The 19,797-nt window shown below is 36.5% G+C and overlaps 1 protein-coding gene across 2 annotated transcripts in view; it reads right to left on the reverse strand.

Moving 5' to 3' along the window:
• The window catches only part of LOC131102318 (sodium bicarbonate cotransporter 3-like), a 52,043-nt gene that overhangs the window by 11,121 nt on the left and 21,125 nt on the right, over window positions 1–19,797 (reverse strand). The window contains exons 7-17 of one of the 2 annotated variants that reach the window (XM_058047884.2): window positions 18,891–19,289; window positions 11,235–11,314; window positions 8,129–8,286; window positions 7,815–7,902; window positions 7,555–7,701; window positions 6,035–6,141; window positions 5,798–5,972; window positions 4,005–4,138; window positions 2,379–2,624; window positions 987–1,092; window positions 502–663 (exon numbers count right to left, since the gene is read on the reverse strand). In XM_058047884.2, coding sequence (XP_057903867.2) covers window positions 502–663; window positions 987–1,092; window positions 2,379–2,624; window positions 4,005–4,138; window positions 5,798–5,972; window positions 6,035–6,141; window positions 7,555–7,701; window positions 7,815–7,902; window positions 8,129–8,286; window positions 11,235–11,314; window positions 18,891–19,289 — 1,802 coding nt within the window. Of the gene's footprint in view, window positions 1–501; window positions 664–986; window positions 1,093–2,378; window positions 2,625–4,004; window positions 4,139–5,797; window positions 5,973–6,034; window positions 6,142–7,554; window positions 7,702–7,814; window positions 7,903–8,128; window positions 8,287–11,198; window positions 11,315–18,890; window positions 19,290–19,797 lie in introns of both variants that reach the window. The other variant, XM_058047885.2, reaches the window with a different exon arrangement.

Below are 19,797 nucleotides of genomic sequence, written 5' to 3' on the forward strand. Positions count from 1 at the left end.
ATAAAAATTCAGAAAAAAATTTTTTTAGGAAGAAACTTGGGAAGAAGGCTGAAATAGTAATACAACAGCAAAAAAGTAAAAAAAAAAAAAAAGTTGGAATTTTACAAGAAGTCAATAGGACAACAAAAGTTGTACTTTAGCTTACAACTTAGAGGAATAAACCTAGAGAAAGAACTGGTAATATTCATACAGAGGAAATATAAATATAAAATATATACATAACATGGCTGCGTTAGCGCACAAGCTAGGAGACCCGAGAATTCCACCCTCGGCCATTTCTGGGTGGAGTTTGCATGCGTGTGTTTTCTCCGGGTACTCCGGTTTCCTCCCACATTCCAAAAACATGCTAGGTTAATTAGCCACACCAAATTGTCCATAGGTATGAATGTGAGTGTGAATGGTTGTTTGTCTATATGTGCCCTGTGATTGGCTGGCCACCAGTCTCTGCTATCATGTGGCTATCATCACACTAGAAAGCGTCACAGTGGAAGTCGACCCAACCTTGGTGGGGAAATATCTCTCCGTTTTGAACTGCTTGAGAAAAGAGGACAAGAAGAAGGTGGTGAAGAAGAGGATGATGGACCAGAAGAGGACATCCGGGATGTAGGGCCCGTGGTCACTGCAGGCTATGCCCACAAAATCCCCATGCAGCATTTTACACATCTGGAAGAAAGGAAACACAATGTGGAATATTTTAAAAATATTTTAAATAATATTTTTTGGACATACATGTGCGTTTTAGTTACAGTATATTATTGTATGTGTGATTGTGTGTGTATATGGGGAAGAAATAATAAAATATAATAATAGTAATAATTTTATTAAAACAATTGCAATTATCACAATTATGTAATTAAAAAAAATGTAAAATAAATTCTAATTTAATAATTAAAGATTCCTTTAATGTATTCAAATGATACTTTTTGAATAATATTTTTTTTCAAAAAAATGTACAGACACTGGAGGTCACCGTGGGGCAGTCTCACCGAGACATTGAGGCTGCTCCAAGGGATGGAATCAGGGCTGTACCCCGTCTGGTTCCACGTCTGCAAGAGCTGAGATGAGGCATTAACCGGCTGAGCGCACTGACACCTGGGGAGACGGGAGAAGAAACACAAAAATAATAATTCATAATTAATTTGATAGTTCATTCGCTGCTGGGTTGAAAGCGGTTGAAAGCACCTTTGGGGCCGTCCACACTGGGAGGAGCCCAGTCCCCCACAGCCCCAAAGGTGGCGTTTCCTTGATCCTCAGTGCCCGGGACGCACCCGGGACGCACCCGGGACGCACCCGGGACGCACCCGGGACGCACCCGGGACGCACCCGGGACGCACCCGGGACGCACCCGGGACGCACCCGGGACGCACCCGGGACGCACCCGGGACGCACCCGGGACGCACCCGGGACGCACCCGGGACGCACCCGGGACGCACCCGGGACGCACCCGGGACGCACCCGGGAGCTGGTCCCCTAATGGGGGACTGGGCTCCTCCCAGTGTGGACGGCCCCAAAGGTGGCGTTTCCTTGATCCTCAGTGCCATGGGCCCCCCCCCCCCCCTCGACTCCGACAGACGGGCGGACCCCCACATAAAAGGGAGGAACCCCCAGCCGGCCGGGGTCAAAGGGACGCAAGGATGGCACTTCCCACCCTCCATACTAGACACACACAATCACACACAGTAGGGAGACATGGCATGGCACTGAGGATCAAGGAAACGCCACCTTTGGGGCCGTCCACACTGGGAGGAGCCGCAGGCCATGCCATCGGGGGACCAGCACCCGGGACCCCCGACTCCGACAGACGGGCGGACCCCCACATCAAAGGGAGGAACCCCCAGCCGGCCGGGTCGAAGAGACGCAAGGATGGCACCCCCCTCAGCAGCCCCCAGTGTGGAGGACCCCCCCATGAGGAAACACTGGAGTTAAAAGCTAAAGACTAAGAGCTTAAAATAGGACTAAAAACATAAAAATGTAAGAAAAGTTAAAGTTTTTTTAAAAAAATATCAACAGTCTCCGCAGTTTTGAGGCTCTCCGGCAGGCTGTTCCACAGGTGGGGGGGCCCATAGTGGCTAAATGCTGCCTCACCGTGGGTTTTTGTTCTTGGTTTTGGTCTTGTTAAAAGTCCAGTACCGGAGGACCGCAGAGGGTCCGCGGGGGTTGATATGGTAAAAGCAGATAAGATAAATAAGAGAATCTTAAAATCGATCCTGAAGCGGACCGGGGAGCCAATGTAGCAAGTATTTCACTCACAAGCACGGGCTCTCGGAACTCCCCGGGATCATGGAAAATAAATTTTCCAAGGATTGTACAAACATACCGAGTGTGTATACAGTTGCAACCCAGCAATAGTGGAAAAACCAAAACACAACATCACTTACAAATACGACGTGAGGTTGTCCAGGCTGTTGTGACTGTTGACGGGGTAATGTTCTCCGAGGTGGAAAAGCTTCTCCAGAGCCTCGTAGATGAAAATGATGCAGATAAGCGCTGCGAATGCTTCCTCGGTGAAGCGAGTGATGTAGCACACCAGGGAGCTTGCATCTGTGGCGACCAGGACAATACATAGGAAGGCTGTCCACAAACCAATGCTAGTTCGTAACGACAGGTAGGATAGACCATAGTCGCTGGTGTGAAAGAAGGGGGGGGGGGGGCATAAAGAAGAATAGATATAGATATACATGTAGAGTATATATAGACAATAACAATAACTCCAACAATAATAACTCAATAAGAGAGTACTATATCAGTGATTCACAACTTTGGGTTAGCGGTTCTTTGCATAGACAAAAAAAATTATAATTTTTTTGTAAACTCAATGCGGCCCACCCCTGGCCTAAATGAAGCATTTTCAAGCAAAAAAAAAAATGGCTACATGAACTAAAATACACATCAGAAAATGCATTCAAAATGACATATGTAGTGGTGCTTTGGTTAAAGTCATTAATCCCTTCCAGAAGGTCCGACTCAAACCAGAACAGACTCTTAACCAAAGCATCTGTTCCAATCTGCTCCAGACGACACAAAACACATTATATAGACAATTATTATAGTTTTGCATGCCGTGAATTAGTTAGCACGCAGACTTTACACCTAGGAGACGCGGGTTCAATTCCACCCTCGGCCATCTCTGTGTGGCGTTTGCATGTTCTCCCCGTGCATGCGTGGGTTTTCTCCGGGTACTCCGGTTTCCTCCCACATTCCATAAACTATGTCTATTAGTTTATTTAGCCATGTTTATGCTTGCAAAAAAAAAAACGCTAAACTCATCACACAGTAACTTAACACTCCAAAGGTGTACCTAAAAATATACAAAGAAGTACCAATATTCCCATTCTGCATTGTGTCTGAGCAAAGCAGTTCATTGGAGGATATGCGGCATAGAAAGTGGTTAGCGCGTAGGCCAACACAGCTAGGAGACCCGAGTTCGATTCCACACTCTGCTATCGCTGTGTGGAGTTAGCATTTTCTCCCCGTGCATGTGTGGGTTTTTCTTCCGGGTACTCCGGTTTCCTCCTACATTCCAAAAACATGCTAGGTTAATTAGCGACTCCAAATTGTCCATAGGTATGAATGTGAGTGTGAATGGTTGTTTGTCTATATGTGGCCTGTGATTGGCTGGCCACCAGACCTGGGTGTACCCCGCCTACTGCCAGAAGACAACTGGGATAGAAAATATAAGGATGGATGGGAATTAAATTAGGAAATTTCCGACTTGACACTAACGTGCATGCTAAATTGTACCCGCAAGTCATGCTGGGTATGCATGCAGTAGTTCCTCCCTTCCCCACACACCAAAATAACTTGTTTTGTGCATTTTCACTTCCTGGTTCCATCATTTAAATGGAAGAAATGCAGGCAGAGTTCTTATAAAGTTGCATCATCACCTCTTTGTGCCTCTCACGCAAAAAAAAACATGGAAAATAAATAAATACGTTTAAGAGATGATGGTGGGTTGAGAACCACTGTTGTTTGCTAGTAAAGCCAGTTCATATTTTCCAACTTACGTGCAGAACTTAAAGAGGATCTTCTCAAAGACTAACACGGGCCCCGTGCTGCCAAGAATGGTAAGGGGCTGGCCGGCAAAGAGGGAGTATGCCACCCCGGTTAGGGACGCCCCAAACAGAGATTCAATGGCGCTCTGTAGACAAAAGAGAAACAGATATGAATAGATTTTCATACTTTTGCAATATACAGTTTACTGAGACTGTACACAGACTGTCGGCATTAAACACAATCCAGACTTGAGAACAAAAAACAGACACATGCAAAGAGAAAAGGAATGACAAAGAGATTTGTAACATGAGGGACTGTCACACCCGCAAACGTAATTACATTTGCAGAAAAACACTAAACTCATCACACAGTAACTTAACACTCCAAAGGTGTACCTAAAAATATACAAAGAAGTACCAATATGAGTTTTGAAGTTTCCCATTCTGCATTGTGTCTGAGCAAAGCAGTTCATTGGAGGACATGCGGCATAGAAAGTGGTTAGTGCGCAGGCCACACAGCTAGGAGACCTGAGTTCAATTCCACCCACAAATGTAATATGAGACAAAATAATGATTTTTGTGGTTGTTGTTTGTTCTTTCTTCTTTAAATGACAGAGAAGGTGATTTTGAGGATTTTCACAAGATAATTATTTTTTTGTCTTTTTTTGTGGAAAAAATATTATTCAAAAAGTATCATTTGAATACATTAAACGAATCTTTAATTATTAAATTATCATTTATTTTAAATTAAAAAAGATATTGTGATATTGCAATTGTTTTAATTAAGTTATTATGACTATTATTATTATATTTTATTATTTCTTTTGATTATTTCTTCCCCATATACACACAAAATCACACATACAATAATATACTGTAACTAAAACGCACATGTACGTCCAAAAAATATTATTATTAAAAATATTAAAGAAATATTATTATATAAAAATATTATTCAAAGAGTATCATTTGAATACATTTAAGGAATCTTTAATTATTAAATTACAAATAATTTTAAATTAAAAAAGATAATTGTGATAATTGCAATTGTTTCAATAAAAATTTTATTACTATTATTATTAAAATATTTTATTATTTCTTTTGATTATTTCTTCCCCATACACACACAAAATCACACATACAATAATATACTCTAACTAAAACGCACATTTACACCCACAAACAAAATGTAATAATTTCCTGTAAATGTAATAGTTATAATAATCAAAATAAATAATAAAATATAATAATAATAATAGTAATAAAATTTTATTAAAACAATTGCAATTATCACAATTTTGTTGTCTTTTTAAATTTAAAATAAATTATAATTTAATAATTAAAAGGTTCCTTTAATGTATTCAAATGATACTCTTTGAATAATATTTTTTCCACAAAAAAAAAAAAAAAAAAGAATAATCTTGTTAAAATCGACACCTTCTCCCTCATTAAAAGAAGAACAAACAACAAAGATCATTATTTTGTCTCATATTACATTTGTGGGAAGTTATTACCATTACAGTTTTTCACTTTCCCACATATGTAATAATTACAGGAAATTCAGTATTAAGTTTGCAGTATGCAAATTTTTATTACATTTGTGGGTAGTTATTACATTTGCGGGCGTAACAGGAACTTAAAAAGCCTTAAGATGAACTGAAATGATTGAAAATTAATTAAAAAAGGTACCAGTGTGAATGGGGACAGACTCAATTCCCATAATGGGTATTCAACACATGACACTAATTGAATGTCATTATTAAAATTCACAAGTACTGTTATTACATAATATCTATTCCACTCACTATATTGCCTTTGGTTGCCTCCCCAAGCAGCCCACCGAATGTAATGACAGGAGACATACAGGCACAATACAGGAAGAGGATGGACGCCAGACACTGGAGGCTAAAGGAGTCTCTGACGTCGCTCCAGTAAAACGGGGCCTTGCGTTTGATATCCAGTATCAGACCGCCGAATATCCTACAAAAAGAAGAATAGTTGAAATCATGATTCTTAATATTACATAAATAAATTCTACTTGCCTTCCAGTTCTCTGAAGTTCTGGTCCCGCATTGTGGTCGTCTTCCTTTTCGAGTTCCCCTGCTGGAGACGGGGAGCCATTAGGGTGGGATGGCCGTTTCCTTTTCAGCTGCAGGTCAGAACACATCAACAACGCCTTCAGCGATAGCAGACACCTCTCAGGTCGACTTCACACTAGGAAATCTATGTCGTGTATTGGCATGCTTAAAAGGGGGAACAGGAAGCCACGCTATGATAGAACCACACCAGTGGAAAGAAGTGTCCACTCAGGAGCCAAGGAAGGAATAAGGAGTGTCCAAAAGTGAGGTTGTGGTGGCCATTTTTGTAATATTATGAGGAAAAACTTTTACTTTTAGAAAATTAGGTTGCAGAAAAAGCTAGAATGTGAGGAGTATGAAGCAAAAATATTATGGAAATAACGTCATAATTACGAGAATAAAATCTACAAGTTGAAAGTTGTAAAAAAAAAAACAAAAACAGCTGTAATTTTATGAGAATAAAGTCAAAATATTAAAAAAAAAAAAAAAAAAAGTTGTATTGTAACCAAAAAAAGGCATCATTTTCCAAGAATTACCTGGTAATATAATGTGGGGCAAAATAATGTAATTTTAGTAGAATGAAATATTAAAGATAAAATAATTTTTCATGAAATATAACTAAATAAAAATTAGGTTGCAGAAAAAGCTAGAATGTGAGGAGTATGAAGCAAAAATATTATGGAAATAATGTCATAATTACGAGAATAAAATCTACAAGTTGAAAGTTGTAAAAAAAAAAAACAGCTGTAATTTTATGAGAATAAAGTCAAAATATTAAAAAAAAGTTGTGATTTTAGTAGAATGAAATATTAAAGCTAAAATAATTTTTCGTGAAATATATAACAAAATAAATAAATATATGCCACCATAAAAAGGCATCATTTTCCAAGAATTACTGGTAATATTATGTGGGGAAAAATAATGTGATTTTAGTAGAATGAAATATTAAAGATAAAAATATTTTTTGTGAAATATATAACTAAATAAGTAAATATACGCTACCTAAAAAAGGCATAATTTTCCAAGAATTAAACTGATAATATTCTGTGGTGAAAAATAATGTCATTTTAGTAGAAATAAATATTAAAGATAAAATAATTTTTCATGAAATATATGCCACCATAAAAAGGGATAATTTTCCAAGAATTAATTGGTAATATTATGTGGGGAAAAACAATGTAATTTTAGTAAAATTAAATATTAAAGATAAACACATTTTTTGTAAAATATATAACTAAATAAATAAATATAAGCCACCAAAAAAGGCAGAATTTTCCAAGAATTAACTGGTAATATTATGTGGGGAAAAATAATGTAATTTTAGCAGAATTAAATACTAAAGATAAAATAATTTTTTTGTGAAATATATAACTCAATAAATAAATATACACCACTTCTTAGCGTGTGTTTATGTGTTGCTATTAAAAAAAAAATGGCCCTCACTGGAAAAAGTGTGGACCAACTTCAACTCGAGAAAAACTCACCTGGGATGGAACATTTTTGGGGGGCTCAATACGGATGGTGGGGTCCCACTCTCCGGGCGGGAGGACTGTCACCTGATCAAGGAACTCATCGATTCCAGAGAGAAGGTCAGTTCGGTCTTTGGCCTTGTACGCCACGTCGTGGAAAATCTAAAAAGGATGCAGTAATAATAATACGTTTGTTTGTTTACATTATAAAGTAAACCAAATCACTTAAGTCTAATTTGTATCAATTGTATGAATGAAAGCTTTGTGTATGGCACCTCATCTGTCATTAGAGTGGCCATGGATCTGCCAATCTCATGGTACTGAGGACCCTTTCCATGAGGACCCAAAAGCAGGAACAGAAACCTTTGTAAGAAAAAAATAACAAAAGTAATAACTAAAGAATAACTAAAGTTCATATTGGCTGCATGGCGGACGAGTGGTTAGCTTGCAGGCCACACTGCTAGGAGACCCGAGTTTGAGTCATACTTTCTCATATTGTATCTACTATATTGAGCGACTATTATGGTGTTACTTCACATCTACAAGGCTCCAATAATAAAATTATGTTTTTATTATGCATTATTCCTACCTTGTGGGTACCGGAACCTCAGTAAGACCAGTGATGAGAACAGCAGGGGACAGGCGTACAAAAGCAATTATGGGTTTCTCTAAGAAATCCACCTCTCCCACCAGAACGTTGGACGCTTCGGCACCCGGGGGAATCTTTTTCATGAAATTCATGTCCACCTGAAAAGCAAGGAAAACAACAACAGTCAGGATTCAGAAATATACATAACACATCCGTAATAATTGGACTAAAAAACTGATGACTGTGAGGTTATGGGGATGTTAGGAGGAGAGTTAATATCTACAACCTTATAATCAGAAAAAGTTGGGACTGTCGATTGAATTTTACATCATATTCAGTCGTGATTCGAACATTGCTCCCTTGCCGTATTGCGGTTTTAAGTATGGACGTTAAAAGTACTTTTTTTTTCATTTTTCAAGCATAAAAATGTCAAATCCAAATTCAGTATAAGTCGTTGCGTCAGGGTACATCGGTCGGTAATTTTTTATTGACAATTTTTTACATTTTATAGACAAGCATCAGACTTGATAGCAGGAACAACAGGCTTTTATTGCAGGTCTATTATCGCACAAAATAACTAATACGAATCAGAACGTCTCTAATAATGATAAAAAGTGTCACAACTAGGAAAATATTCCATTTATTAAGAGGAAATCACGGAATCAACTATGACTACTGCATATAGTTTTATATAGGGGAGCTGATGTCAACCGCAGAAAGTTACATGCGTCTTTTGTATCTTCTCAATGCAATGATTATAACGATGAGTTACAGTGGCGATAAACAGAAAAATCACAGCTTTCTTTGATGTTTTGTAACCCAACTTTTTCCGATCACAGTTGTAGAGCAACACAACACCTACAGAGTACTGAGCAAAGATTGTCCAAAAGCTGTGATGCGTTTATACATCTTAAAAGTATTTTTTTTTTTGAATTTTCAAGCATAAAAATGTCAAATCCAAATTCAGTATAAGTCGTTGGGTCGGGGTAAATCGGTCAAGTAGGTGTCAGTAATTTTTTATTGACAATTTTTTATAGACAAGCGTCGGACTTGATAGCAGGAACAGCAGGCTTTTATTGCAGGTCTATTATCTAACAAAATAACTAATACGAATCAGAACGTCTTCAATAATGATAAAAAGTGTCACAACTAGGAAAATATTCCATTTATTAAGGAGGGAATCACGAAATTAACTATGACTACTGCATACATTTTTATAGGGGAGCTGATGTCAACCGCAGAAAGTTACACGTGTCTTTTGTATCTTGATTATATATTAGTGATTACAACGACGAGCTACAGTGGCAGTAAACAGAAAAATCACAGCTTTCTTTGATGTTTTGTAGTCAGTAATTTTTTATTTTTTATAGACAAGCATCAGACTTGATAGCAGGAACAACAGGCTTTTATTGCAGGTCTATTATCGCACTAAATAATTGATACGAATCAGAATGTCTTCAATAAAGACAAAAAGTGTTCTTAGAAGACCTATGCCACAACTAGGAAAATATTCCATTAAGAGGAAATCACAGAATCAACTATGATTACTGCATAAAGTTTTATAGGGTAGCTGATGTCAACCGCAGAAAGTTACACGTGTCTTTTGCATCTTCTGAATGCAATGATTATAACGACGAGCTACAGCGGCGGCAAACAGAAAAATCACAGCTTTCTTTGATGTTTTGTAGTCAGTAATTTTTTATTTTTTATAGACAAGCATCAGACTTGATAGCAGGAACAACAGGCTTTTATTGCAGGTCTATTATCGCACTAAATAACTAATACGAATCAGAATGTCTTCAATAAAGACAAAAAGTGTTCTTAGAAGACCTATGCCACAACTAGGAAAATATTCCATTAAGAGGAAATCACAGAATCAAGTTTTATAGGGGAGCTGATGTCAACCGCAGAAAGTTACACGTGTCTTTTGCATCTTCTGAATGCAATGATTATAACGACGAGCTACAGCGGCGGCAAACAGAAAAATCACAGCTTTCTTTGATGTTTTGTAGTCAGTAATTTTGTATTTTTTATAGACAAGCATCAGACTTGATAGCAGGAACAACAGGCTTTTATTGCAAGTCTATTATCGCACTAAATAACTAATACGAATCAGAATGTCTTCAATAAAGATAAAAAGTGTTCTTAGAAGACCTATGCCACAAGTAGGAAAATATTCCATTAAGAGGAAATCACAGAATCAAGTTTTATAGGGGAGCTGATGTCAACCGCAGAAAGTTACACGTGTCTTTTGCATCTTCTGAATGCAATGATAACGACGAGCTACAGCGGCGGCAAACAGAAAAATCACAGCTTTCTTTGATGTTTTGTAGTCAGTAATTTTGTATTTTTTATAGACAAGCATCAGACTTGATAGCAGGAACAACAGGCTTTTATTGCAGGTCTATTATCGCACTAAATAACTAATACGAATCAGAATGTCTTCAATAAAGATAAAAAGTGTTCTTAGAAGACCTATGCCACAACTAGGAAAATATTCCATTAAGAGGAAATCACAGAATCAAGTTTTATAGGGGAGCTGATGTCAACCGCAGAAAGTTACACGTGTCTTTTGCATCTTCTGAATGCAATGATTATAACGACGAGCTACAGCGGCGGCAAACAGAAAAATCACAGCTTTCTTTGATGTTTTGTAACCCAACTTTTTCCGATCACAGTTGTAGAGCAACACAACACCTACAGAGTACTGAGCAAAGATTGTCCAAAAGCTGTGATGCGTTTCCTGTCACGGCGCTTAAACATCTCCTGCGTGCAAATGCCAAACAGATCCCTCTTTTTTGTACACGGTGACTCACATAAACAGTACACCTTATTTTTGGCAGACATAATGGGTGGTTTTATAAACCACTAATGGCAGCTTGTATGCGGGCTTGCCAGCTTTGTGGAGGAGGGAATGGCGAGATGGAGAACATCTCCGAGACTTTTTACTTGGCCGTAGTAACGACTGAATGATTGATGGTGGATTGTCAAACAGACAATGTGGTCACGGGGGCCCACCACCACCCACCATGATAGACCGTGTCTGTGCTCAGCACTGTGGTTAGGTTACCTTGCTGAAGTCCACACTGCTGCTTTCTCTACTGACCCCTACTTTGGAAGGCCGCCTCTCCACTCCCTTATCGCCGTCCAGGTAGTTTGGGACCGAGTTCGGATGCACCAGTGGTCCTAGGTAGAGAAGAAAGACAGACATAAACAGGGAATCGAACTTAAGGCCTTTTAAGTATAGGTATTTGTAAATGTAAACACTTTGCTTATTATTCATTTCATCCATCCATCTTCTACCGCTTGGGTCACGAGGGGGGCAGCAGGTTAAGCGAGGAAGCCCAGACAAGGAAGCCAATCCCCGGGCTACTTCACCCAGCTCTTCCCGGTGGATCTCAAGGAGTTCCCAGGCCCGGTTGAAAGACTCTCCAAGTCTCTCCAACGTGTCAACCTGGGTCTTCCTCCAAGACTCCAACCGGTCAGACGTGCCCTGAACACCTCATGTGGCTCCTCTCTACTTGAAGGAGCGATGGTTCGACTCCCGGATGACAGTGCTTCTCAACTTCTATCACTGAAGGGAGAGAGCAGCCATCCTGCGGAGAAAACTAATTTTGTCCGGTTGTCCTCGCAATCTTATTAATTTGGTCACTAATACATAATAAACAATTATAATTACTTTTATAATAATTAATAATAATACCACTAATAACAAGTCATAATTCGGTTTTGGTCTCATAAATCGTTTGCACAAAAATACTTGCAAAAAATATATTTTATAATTAGATATAATTCTAATAGTATTTTATCATATTATATTAATATAATAATATTATAAGTGTAATAATAATATTAATATAAAAATAATATATATATATATATATTTGAGGAAAAAGCGGTAGAAAATGAATGAATGAATATTTTATAATAGAATAATTATAGTTTTACATGAAAAAAAAACTATGAAATTACTACTCATAATGATACATTATCATTATACCATGATTTGAGTAGATACCCCCCCCCCACTGGAAATAATAGAAATACAAATACAGTGCTAACTCGGTTTTTGTCTCGTAAATCGTTTAATACTTGCAAAAAATATATTTTATAATTAGATATAATTATATTATATTAATATAATAATATTAATAAGTGTAATAATGATAATATTAATATTAATTAATATAGAATAATATTATATATTATATTATATATATTTTATAATAGATTAATTATAGTTTTACATGAAAAAAAATATGAAATAGTTAGAAATTAGGAAAAGAGGAGCTCATTATTGATGCAGACTTCTCATAAAATTCATCAAATTCAAATTCAATCAAACTTTATCGAAGTACTGGTACTCCCAACTTACTTTGGCGTTATGATACAGAAAAGGGCAAAAATACTTGTTTGTTGCTAGCAATATTGTACAAAACACTAGGCTAAAATTTGACAAAAAAATGAATCTTACGGTCATAAAACATAAAACTGTACGCAATGCTAAGGTAGTTAACCACTGTCATATTAACATAGGCTCCAGCATACCCAGCAACACTAGTGAGGACAAGCGGTATAGAAAACGGATGCATGGAATTCTCCTTTAACTTGAATCCCAAATGAAGGACATTTTGTTAGCATTTTGTTAACTGCCGTAAAAAGGTTAAGGATGAACAAAAGTTCTGAGAATGACAGAAATATAAATTTACACAAGGTCTGCTGCCTCAGTTTTTGTGAAAATGGTCATGAAAAAAATTTTCCACTGCATTTCAGCCCTGCCACAAAAAGGACCACCATGTTAGTGATTTTCTGGTTAACGTAGGTGAAAGTGTTGACAGGCTGGAGATGAAGTTGGACACAAACAAAAGTGATAATTAAGTGGCTTGGGAACAACACAGTAAAAAGTTACAGTTAAAAAGCCATAGCCTTTCAGTATGTGGAATCAAACTATGGAATGGATTGAGTCAGGACCTCAGCACAACGATGAGCCAATTCAAGAAACAATACAAGCAGTTGATGTTTGCTAAATACAAGGATGAAGAGTCTTGAACCAGTCATGATGTGCTATATATATCACTATATTGACACTTACTATGGTACACATTATGTCATTGGATGGTCATAAAATTAAAATTAAAAGTACAAATAAAATAAAAATAAAAAATAAAAAATAAAAAATAAAAAATAAAAAATAAAAAATAAAAAATATTAGGAAAGCAGGAAGTGAACAAATATAACAGTTATTGATTGTAAAAGTACCAGATGGAGGGGTAGGATTTAATTAGCTTTACTTCTTCCTACTCCTTTTGGACATGTGGAACTGTGAACTGATTATGGGATGCACTCAATTGATCACTCAATCTGACATGCATGTTCAAATGAAATAAAACCATAACCATAACCATAAAAACACTGAAGCAGCAAACGTTGTGAAAATCAATACTTGTGTCATTCTCAAAACCTTTGACCAAGACACGTACACGGCCATGATACCAAATGTGTGAGTTTTTTGGCACCCTGTGTAATTGTAAGTGTCATTTTCCCAAAATGTAAGACAAAAAGCAATAACTACAGCCTCTTTGACATTACATAAAAGAATTTCATTGGATTAGAAAATACATTTTGATTACTTGAACACTCTAAACTATGCTTTTGTGACATGAGATAGCAGACACAGGAAACGCTAGAACTTTTAGTCTTGAACATGCAACGTGAAATGAGGTCATGTATCTTCATCACAGAATAGAAACGCTATTCTGTGCGTGCTTTAGTAACAGTTCTTTTACCCACGATTCCTCGGTTATCGACGCTCGTCGGTACGACACCGATGCCACTTGCGGCTCTTTCAAAATTTACTACAGTAAACCTCGGATATATCGGATTCAATTGTTCCCACTGGTTTTGTTCGATATAAGCGAAATCCGTTATATGCGTATACCGGAAAATGTCAGTTTTACGCATATATCGGATTTATATCCGTTATAAAAAGGCACTTCCTTGACTATGTTTCCAATGTACCTGGACTGGGCAATGAAAAGAGACGTAAGGTAATGAGAATTGAACTTTATTGGACTCTGAGCATAACAAATTGTTAATTAAGCTAGGCCCTGTTACGTTATTTCCAATAGTGAGGTTAAGATCTCATTCACTGCTGTGCTAATATTATTGACGTCACTCATTTTTATATTTGTCCTAAATCTGGAGCCAGGAGAAAGACACGATGCGACCATCCGATATATGCCAGGGAAAATTGGAACGGGACTGGAGATTTTGTCCGAAATAGTCGAAATCCGTTATAAAAAATCCGATATATGCAATGAATTTTTATTGGAAATGCATTACAGAAAAATTGGTTCTTTTTTATCTGTCCGTTGTGAGCGAATTTCCGATATATCCGAGGTTTACTGTACATTTATGCAAGTATGCAATTCATACCCTAATCATGGTGGTGCCCAGAAGTAAAAGTATGTAGATGCTTGGGAGATGTGACTAGTGAACAGGAGCCTGATTGCTCACATACCCGGGCAAAGCCTCTAGGAATAAGAGAGGGATTAGCCTAGGTTGCATCCGCTAAAAGGTCTTCATTCAGGAAGGCTAAACCCCGGAATGCTCACCCACAACAACCTTTTTTTCAACAGTGATGACTCAGCAGATGAGGATTAAAATACATAACTGAAATTGTATGACTGACCGCTCGGCGAAAAACGAGGGGTTGTCCCACAAAAAAAAAGGTCATGAAATAGTGGCACTCCAATTAACCCTATGAAGCAAACTTATGATTTATCGCTCATCCAATAATCTGCAGGTAGATCCCGTGTGTCAAAAAAAGGAAAATACAAATTAGGAACATATACAGTGGAACCTCGGTCGAAAAGCCACACACCAAGCGGCTAGCATACAATAATACAGAGCATGCGTTGTTGTTGTGTTATTACTAAATTGTGCGAGCCCAATGGTATTCTTAATGTATTTTTATCGCAAAACATTTTAAATAGCATCATGAAAATACATACAAAAATATATTTATAAATATATATATATATATATATATATACATACATATTTATACTTTTTTTATAATATATATGTATATATACAAAAATATTTTTGTTTGTGTATATATATAAAAAAATATATTTTTTGACAAAAAAATTTTTTTGTATATATATATATATCACAATATATAACAAATATATTTTGTGTATGTGTGTATATATATATATACAAAAATATAGTTTTTGACAAAAAAAAAAAAAATATATATATATATATATACACACACACACACAAAATATATTTGCTTGACAAAAAATATTTTTTTGTATATATATATATATATATCACAATATATAACAAATATATTTTATGTATGTGTATATATATATACAAAAATATATTTTTTGACAAAAAAATATATATATATACACACACACACATACACAAAATATATTTGTTATATATTGTGATATATATATATATACAAAAAATATTTTTTGTATATATATATATATACACAAACAAAACATTTTAAATAGCATCATGTATATACATACAAAAATATTTATTTAAATATATATTTATAAGTATATAAATATATATATATATAAAATGTAAATTTTTGTGTGTGTTTATGGTGTATTTATACACAATATATATATTTACATACAAAAAAATTTTTGTGTATACATATATATATTTACACACACACACACAAAAATATATTTGACAAAAATATTTTTTGTATTTGTATATATATTTTTTTTTTGTCAAAAAATATATATTTTTGTATATATACATACATATATATATATATACATATACATACATATATATACATATATATACATATATATATATATATATATATATATTTGGCAGACACCTATCATTTCTAAACAATTGCCACTTTTGATGTATTTTTTTTGTTTGTTTCTTTTGGCTTTTTTTCCTAGTACTGGTTTTTGGCTTGAGCCCTCTTTATTCCGCTTACTAGTGGAGATTCGCATCCGAGGCGTCCACATGTTTCAAAAAAAGTAAAAAAAAAAAACTAAACTACATCTAACAAGTCACCTCCACTGCCATCCAGACAAATGAAAATGTATCCGACTGTCTAGTCTCTGCTAAACGTCCAGCTATTTAAGGACTTTCAACCTTTCACCAAGGCACACTAAGTAGACTAATGATCACAGCTTCATAATCCCATTCAAGTGAGGCAACCCCCCATGCTAAAGTCAAGCCACTTGTGTGGGGAGGCGGGGGGGGGGGGATATATAAAAAAAAGTATACATCCTCCTTTGAAAGGGGATACAATTACAGAAGCTTAGCAGCTATAATAAGATGACCCTTTCACACAACCTCTCCGCTTCAACAAGTGATAGGCGGTTCTCATGTCCCACACGTTGATGTGGAGCCATTCCCAGAATAAGACGCACGCAAACTCCCGTCTAATAATAAACCGACAGGAAGGAAATAAAAGTCTCCGAGTGACTGCTCGTAAAGAACCGTCAAACCCAGTCTTGCCCTCGTATCCATGCCAAGCTCTGTCGCTTGCGTACGTCGCCGTTAAGTTCAAACTCTGGGTAAAAGAATGTTGGAAAAGAATGATTGGAAGCCGATGAAGAGAATGTATGGGTACAAAATGATGCAAGAACCTTTCCTTTACGGCTGCGGGGATTCTGAATAAAAAAGGTGAGCAAACATGTTTAAAAGGAAAACTCGTGACACGCCTGTTAAATATGCCGACACCTCACACATGATGATATACGACTGAAGCATTTCCAGAGGGCAGCCATGACACCTCAACCAAAAAGTGCATAAACATATTTTATAAGCAAGACTTGGAGGAGTGCTTTGCCAAGGTGCGTGGGGACAAAGCGCTTTAGATGGCAAAGGAGCAGAGGGGGATGTGTTGCACGTAAAAAGAGATTAAAAGCGTTGTAGAGAACAAGAGCCATGACAGGTACGGTACTGTGCAAAAAAAAAATAAATCTTAGGCCAACAGGGTTTAGGGATTAATGGATGGATGGGAAGTTGGCTTCTAACGAGTGTCTGTGGTGTTTTAATCAAGTTCTGATGCTGTTATAGTCGTCATAATGGCCGCTGTGCTTGTTCATTAAATAGCATCTGACTACTACATGAAAATATACACATTAAAAAAAAATATTTCCTGCTTTGTGGTTGAAAAAGCTTATTACTTGTCAAAAAAATGTGTAAAATCTATATATAAAAAAATATATATATAATACATATTATATAATATTTTTTAAAAAATATAAAAACTACATATAAAATAAGAATTTTCATGTATATAAAAAGCATCTTACTACTATACAAAAATATACACATTTTAAAAAAAAACATTCCTGTTTTGTGGTTGAAAGAGCTTATTTGTCAAAAAATATGTGAAAATATATAAAAAATATGTATAATATTTAATATATTATTATATAATATAAAATAAGAATTTTCATGCATAAAAAAACATCTGACTACTCCACAAAAATATACACATTTAAAAAAAATCATTCCTGCTTTGTGGTTGAAAGAGCTTATTATTTGTCAAAAAATCTGCGTAAAATATATGTATAAAAAATATAGAATATTTAATATATTATTATATAATATAAAAATATATAAAATAAGAATTTTCATGCATAAAAAAAGCATCTGACTACTACACGAAAATATACACATTTTTTTTAAAAAAATCATTCCTGCTTTGTGGTTGAAAGAGCTTATTATTTGTCAAAAATATGCGTAAAATATATGTACAAAAAATACATAATATTTAATATATTATATAATATAAAAAATATATAAAATAAGAATTTCTATGCATAAAAACGCTTATGTGAACTAAAATGCAAATGTAAGGCATTCAGAACACTCATTCAAAGATACGCAGTATTCTACATTGGTCAGTGGGTGTCAGTTATGTTACACCGATGAGACAATAACCACTGCAGGAAGTACTTCACAAAACAGGAAGTAATAAAAAAAAGGTGTGTATCATAGGTGTCTAAATGACCCGAATAATGTTTTAAAAAAAACGTATCTAGAAGTTTATAAACTGTTTTTATTGAAAATAATAAGAAATCATACTTTGTGGAAATTCACTGATCATGGTTGGGTGTGGAATCAATTAACTGTGATAAATGACTGGATATGCATATGAGATGCAGACATGGAGTTTAATATAATTAAAATTAAATTTAATAATTAAATTAAATTTAATAATTAAATTACATTTAATAATTAAATTACATTTAATAATTTAATTTAAATAAAATCTAAATAATAAAATAAATAACTAATAATAAATAAATAATAATAATAAATACATTTAAATAATTAAATTTAATAATTTAATTTCAGTACAGAATAATCCTATTTTGTACTGTGTATTCCATATTTATGTATTTCATCCATACAAATGACATTCATCATGTCCAATTATGCATATTAAACTATAATGTGTGTGGGACAACGCGGTAATGGTATCATGCGCTTGCACACAGAAGCCATCAGCTTGACATCCCCAATCAAACAAGGCTTCCTAATTAGCAAACGATCAAAACACACGTTTTGGCAAATTGACCTTGACATGGAATTGCGGCGTGTGACTTTTTGCACAGTACCGAAGTGGTTGCAAGGATGCTTCGGAAAGTGAGTGACGTGAGATGACCACACGGCGCTTCCATGCTAGTCCTAGTGTTTTCTGCTCAAGCTGTGACTCACACTGGCAGGCTACACAGATAATTGCCTTCTAATGGCAGCCGCTCGGGACCCTGGGATGCACAGGACGATTGCCGGCTGAGCTGCGGCGATACCGCCGCCGCCGCCGCCGCCTCCTCTGCGGAATTTGCCGTCAATTCCTCGTCATTGGGCGGGGATACCACCACCTCCGGGATGCTATGAGGGCCGAAGCCCGCCGATCCACGGCTGCGGCACGGGGACTCGGGGGAGGCGCGTCTGAACGACGCGGGGGTACTTTGGGGCGAGGGAGCCGGGGAACGAGCGGTGTTGGAGGAGGAGGCGGAGGAGGGCAGGAGCTGGTTGAGAAGGTTGGAAACTCGGGACTCTTGTCTCTGAGGCGGGTTGGAAGCAGAAGAGGATGCTCCTGGCTTGTGGAGGGAGAGACGCGAAGAGGACAGGCCCTCTCCTAGTAGAGGAGACAATAGTAAAAAAGGCAGGGAAAAGGAGGTGGAGAAGGAGGGAAAAAAAAGGGTGGAGCACATAGGAAAAACATACCAAACACGTCAAAGAGATGCCAGTCGGAAAGTGTGCAAAGCAGGAAACGGTGCAGAAACGTTCGAGATTCATGCATGCATCCAGTGAGCAAAAAGATGCAAGTTTAGTGCGGGAATGATTCCGTGAGCAAAGGGAACGGGGGCGGGGGATGTCCACACAAGACTCAAAACCCTGCCTCAGTCAAGCTGGATCATGTGACCGGTTAGTCCAATCCTCAGTTTCTCATGCCAAATAATGCACTACACCAAATGCAAACTCACTCCCATGACAAGAGTTCATTCATCTAAACTGCAGCTATCGCCATCACCGCCGATCAATACGAGAACTCTATTTCAAGACTCAAAAACCTGTCTCAGTCAAGCTGGATCATGTGACCGGTTTGTTCAATCCTCAGTTTCTCATGCCAAATAATGCACTAC

The sequence above is a fragment of the Doryrhamphus excisus genome, linkage group LG7 (genome assembly GCF_037039965.1).
Source record: "Doryrhamphus excisus strain RoL-2023G ecotype Guam linkage group LG7, RoL_Dexc_Guam_v1.1, whole genome shotgun sequence".
Lineage (NCBI taxonomy): Eukaryota > Metazoa > Chordata > Actinopteri > Syngnathiformes > Syngnathidae > Doryrhamphus > Doryrhamphus excisus.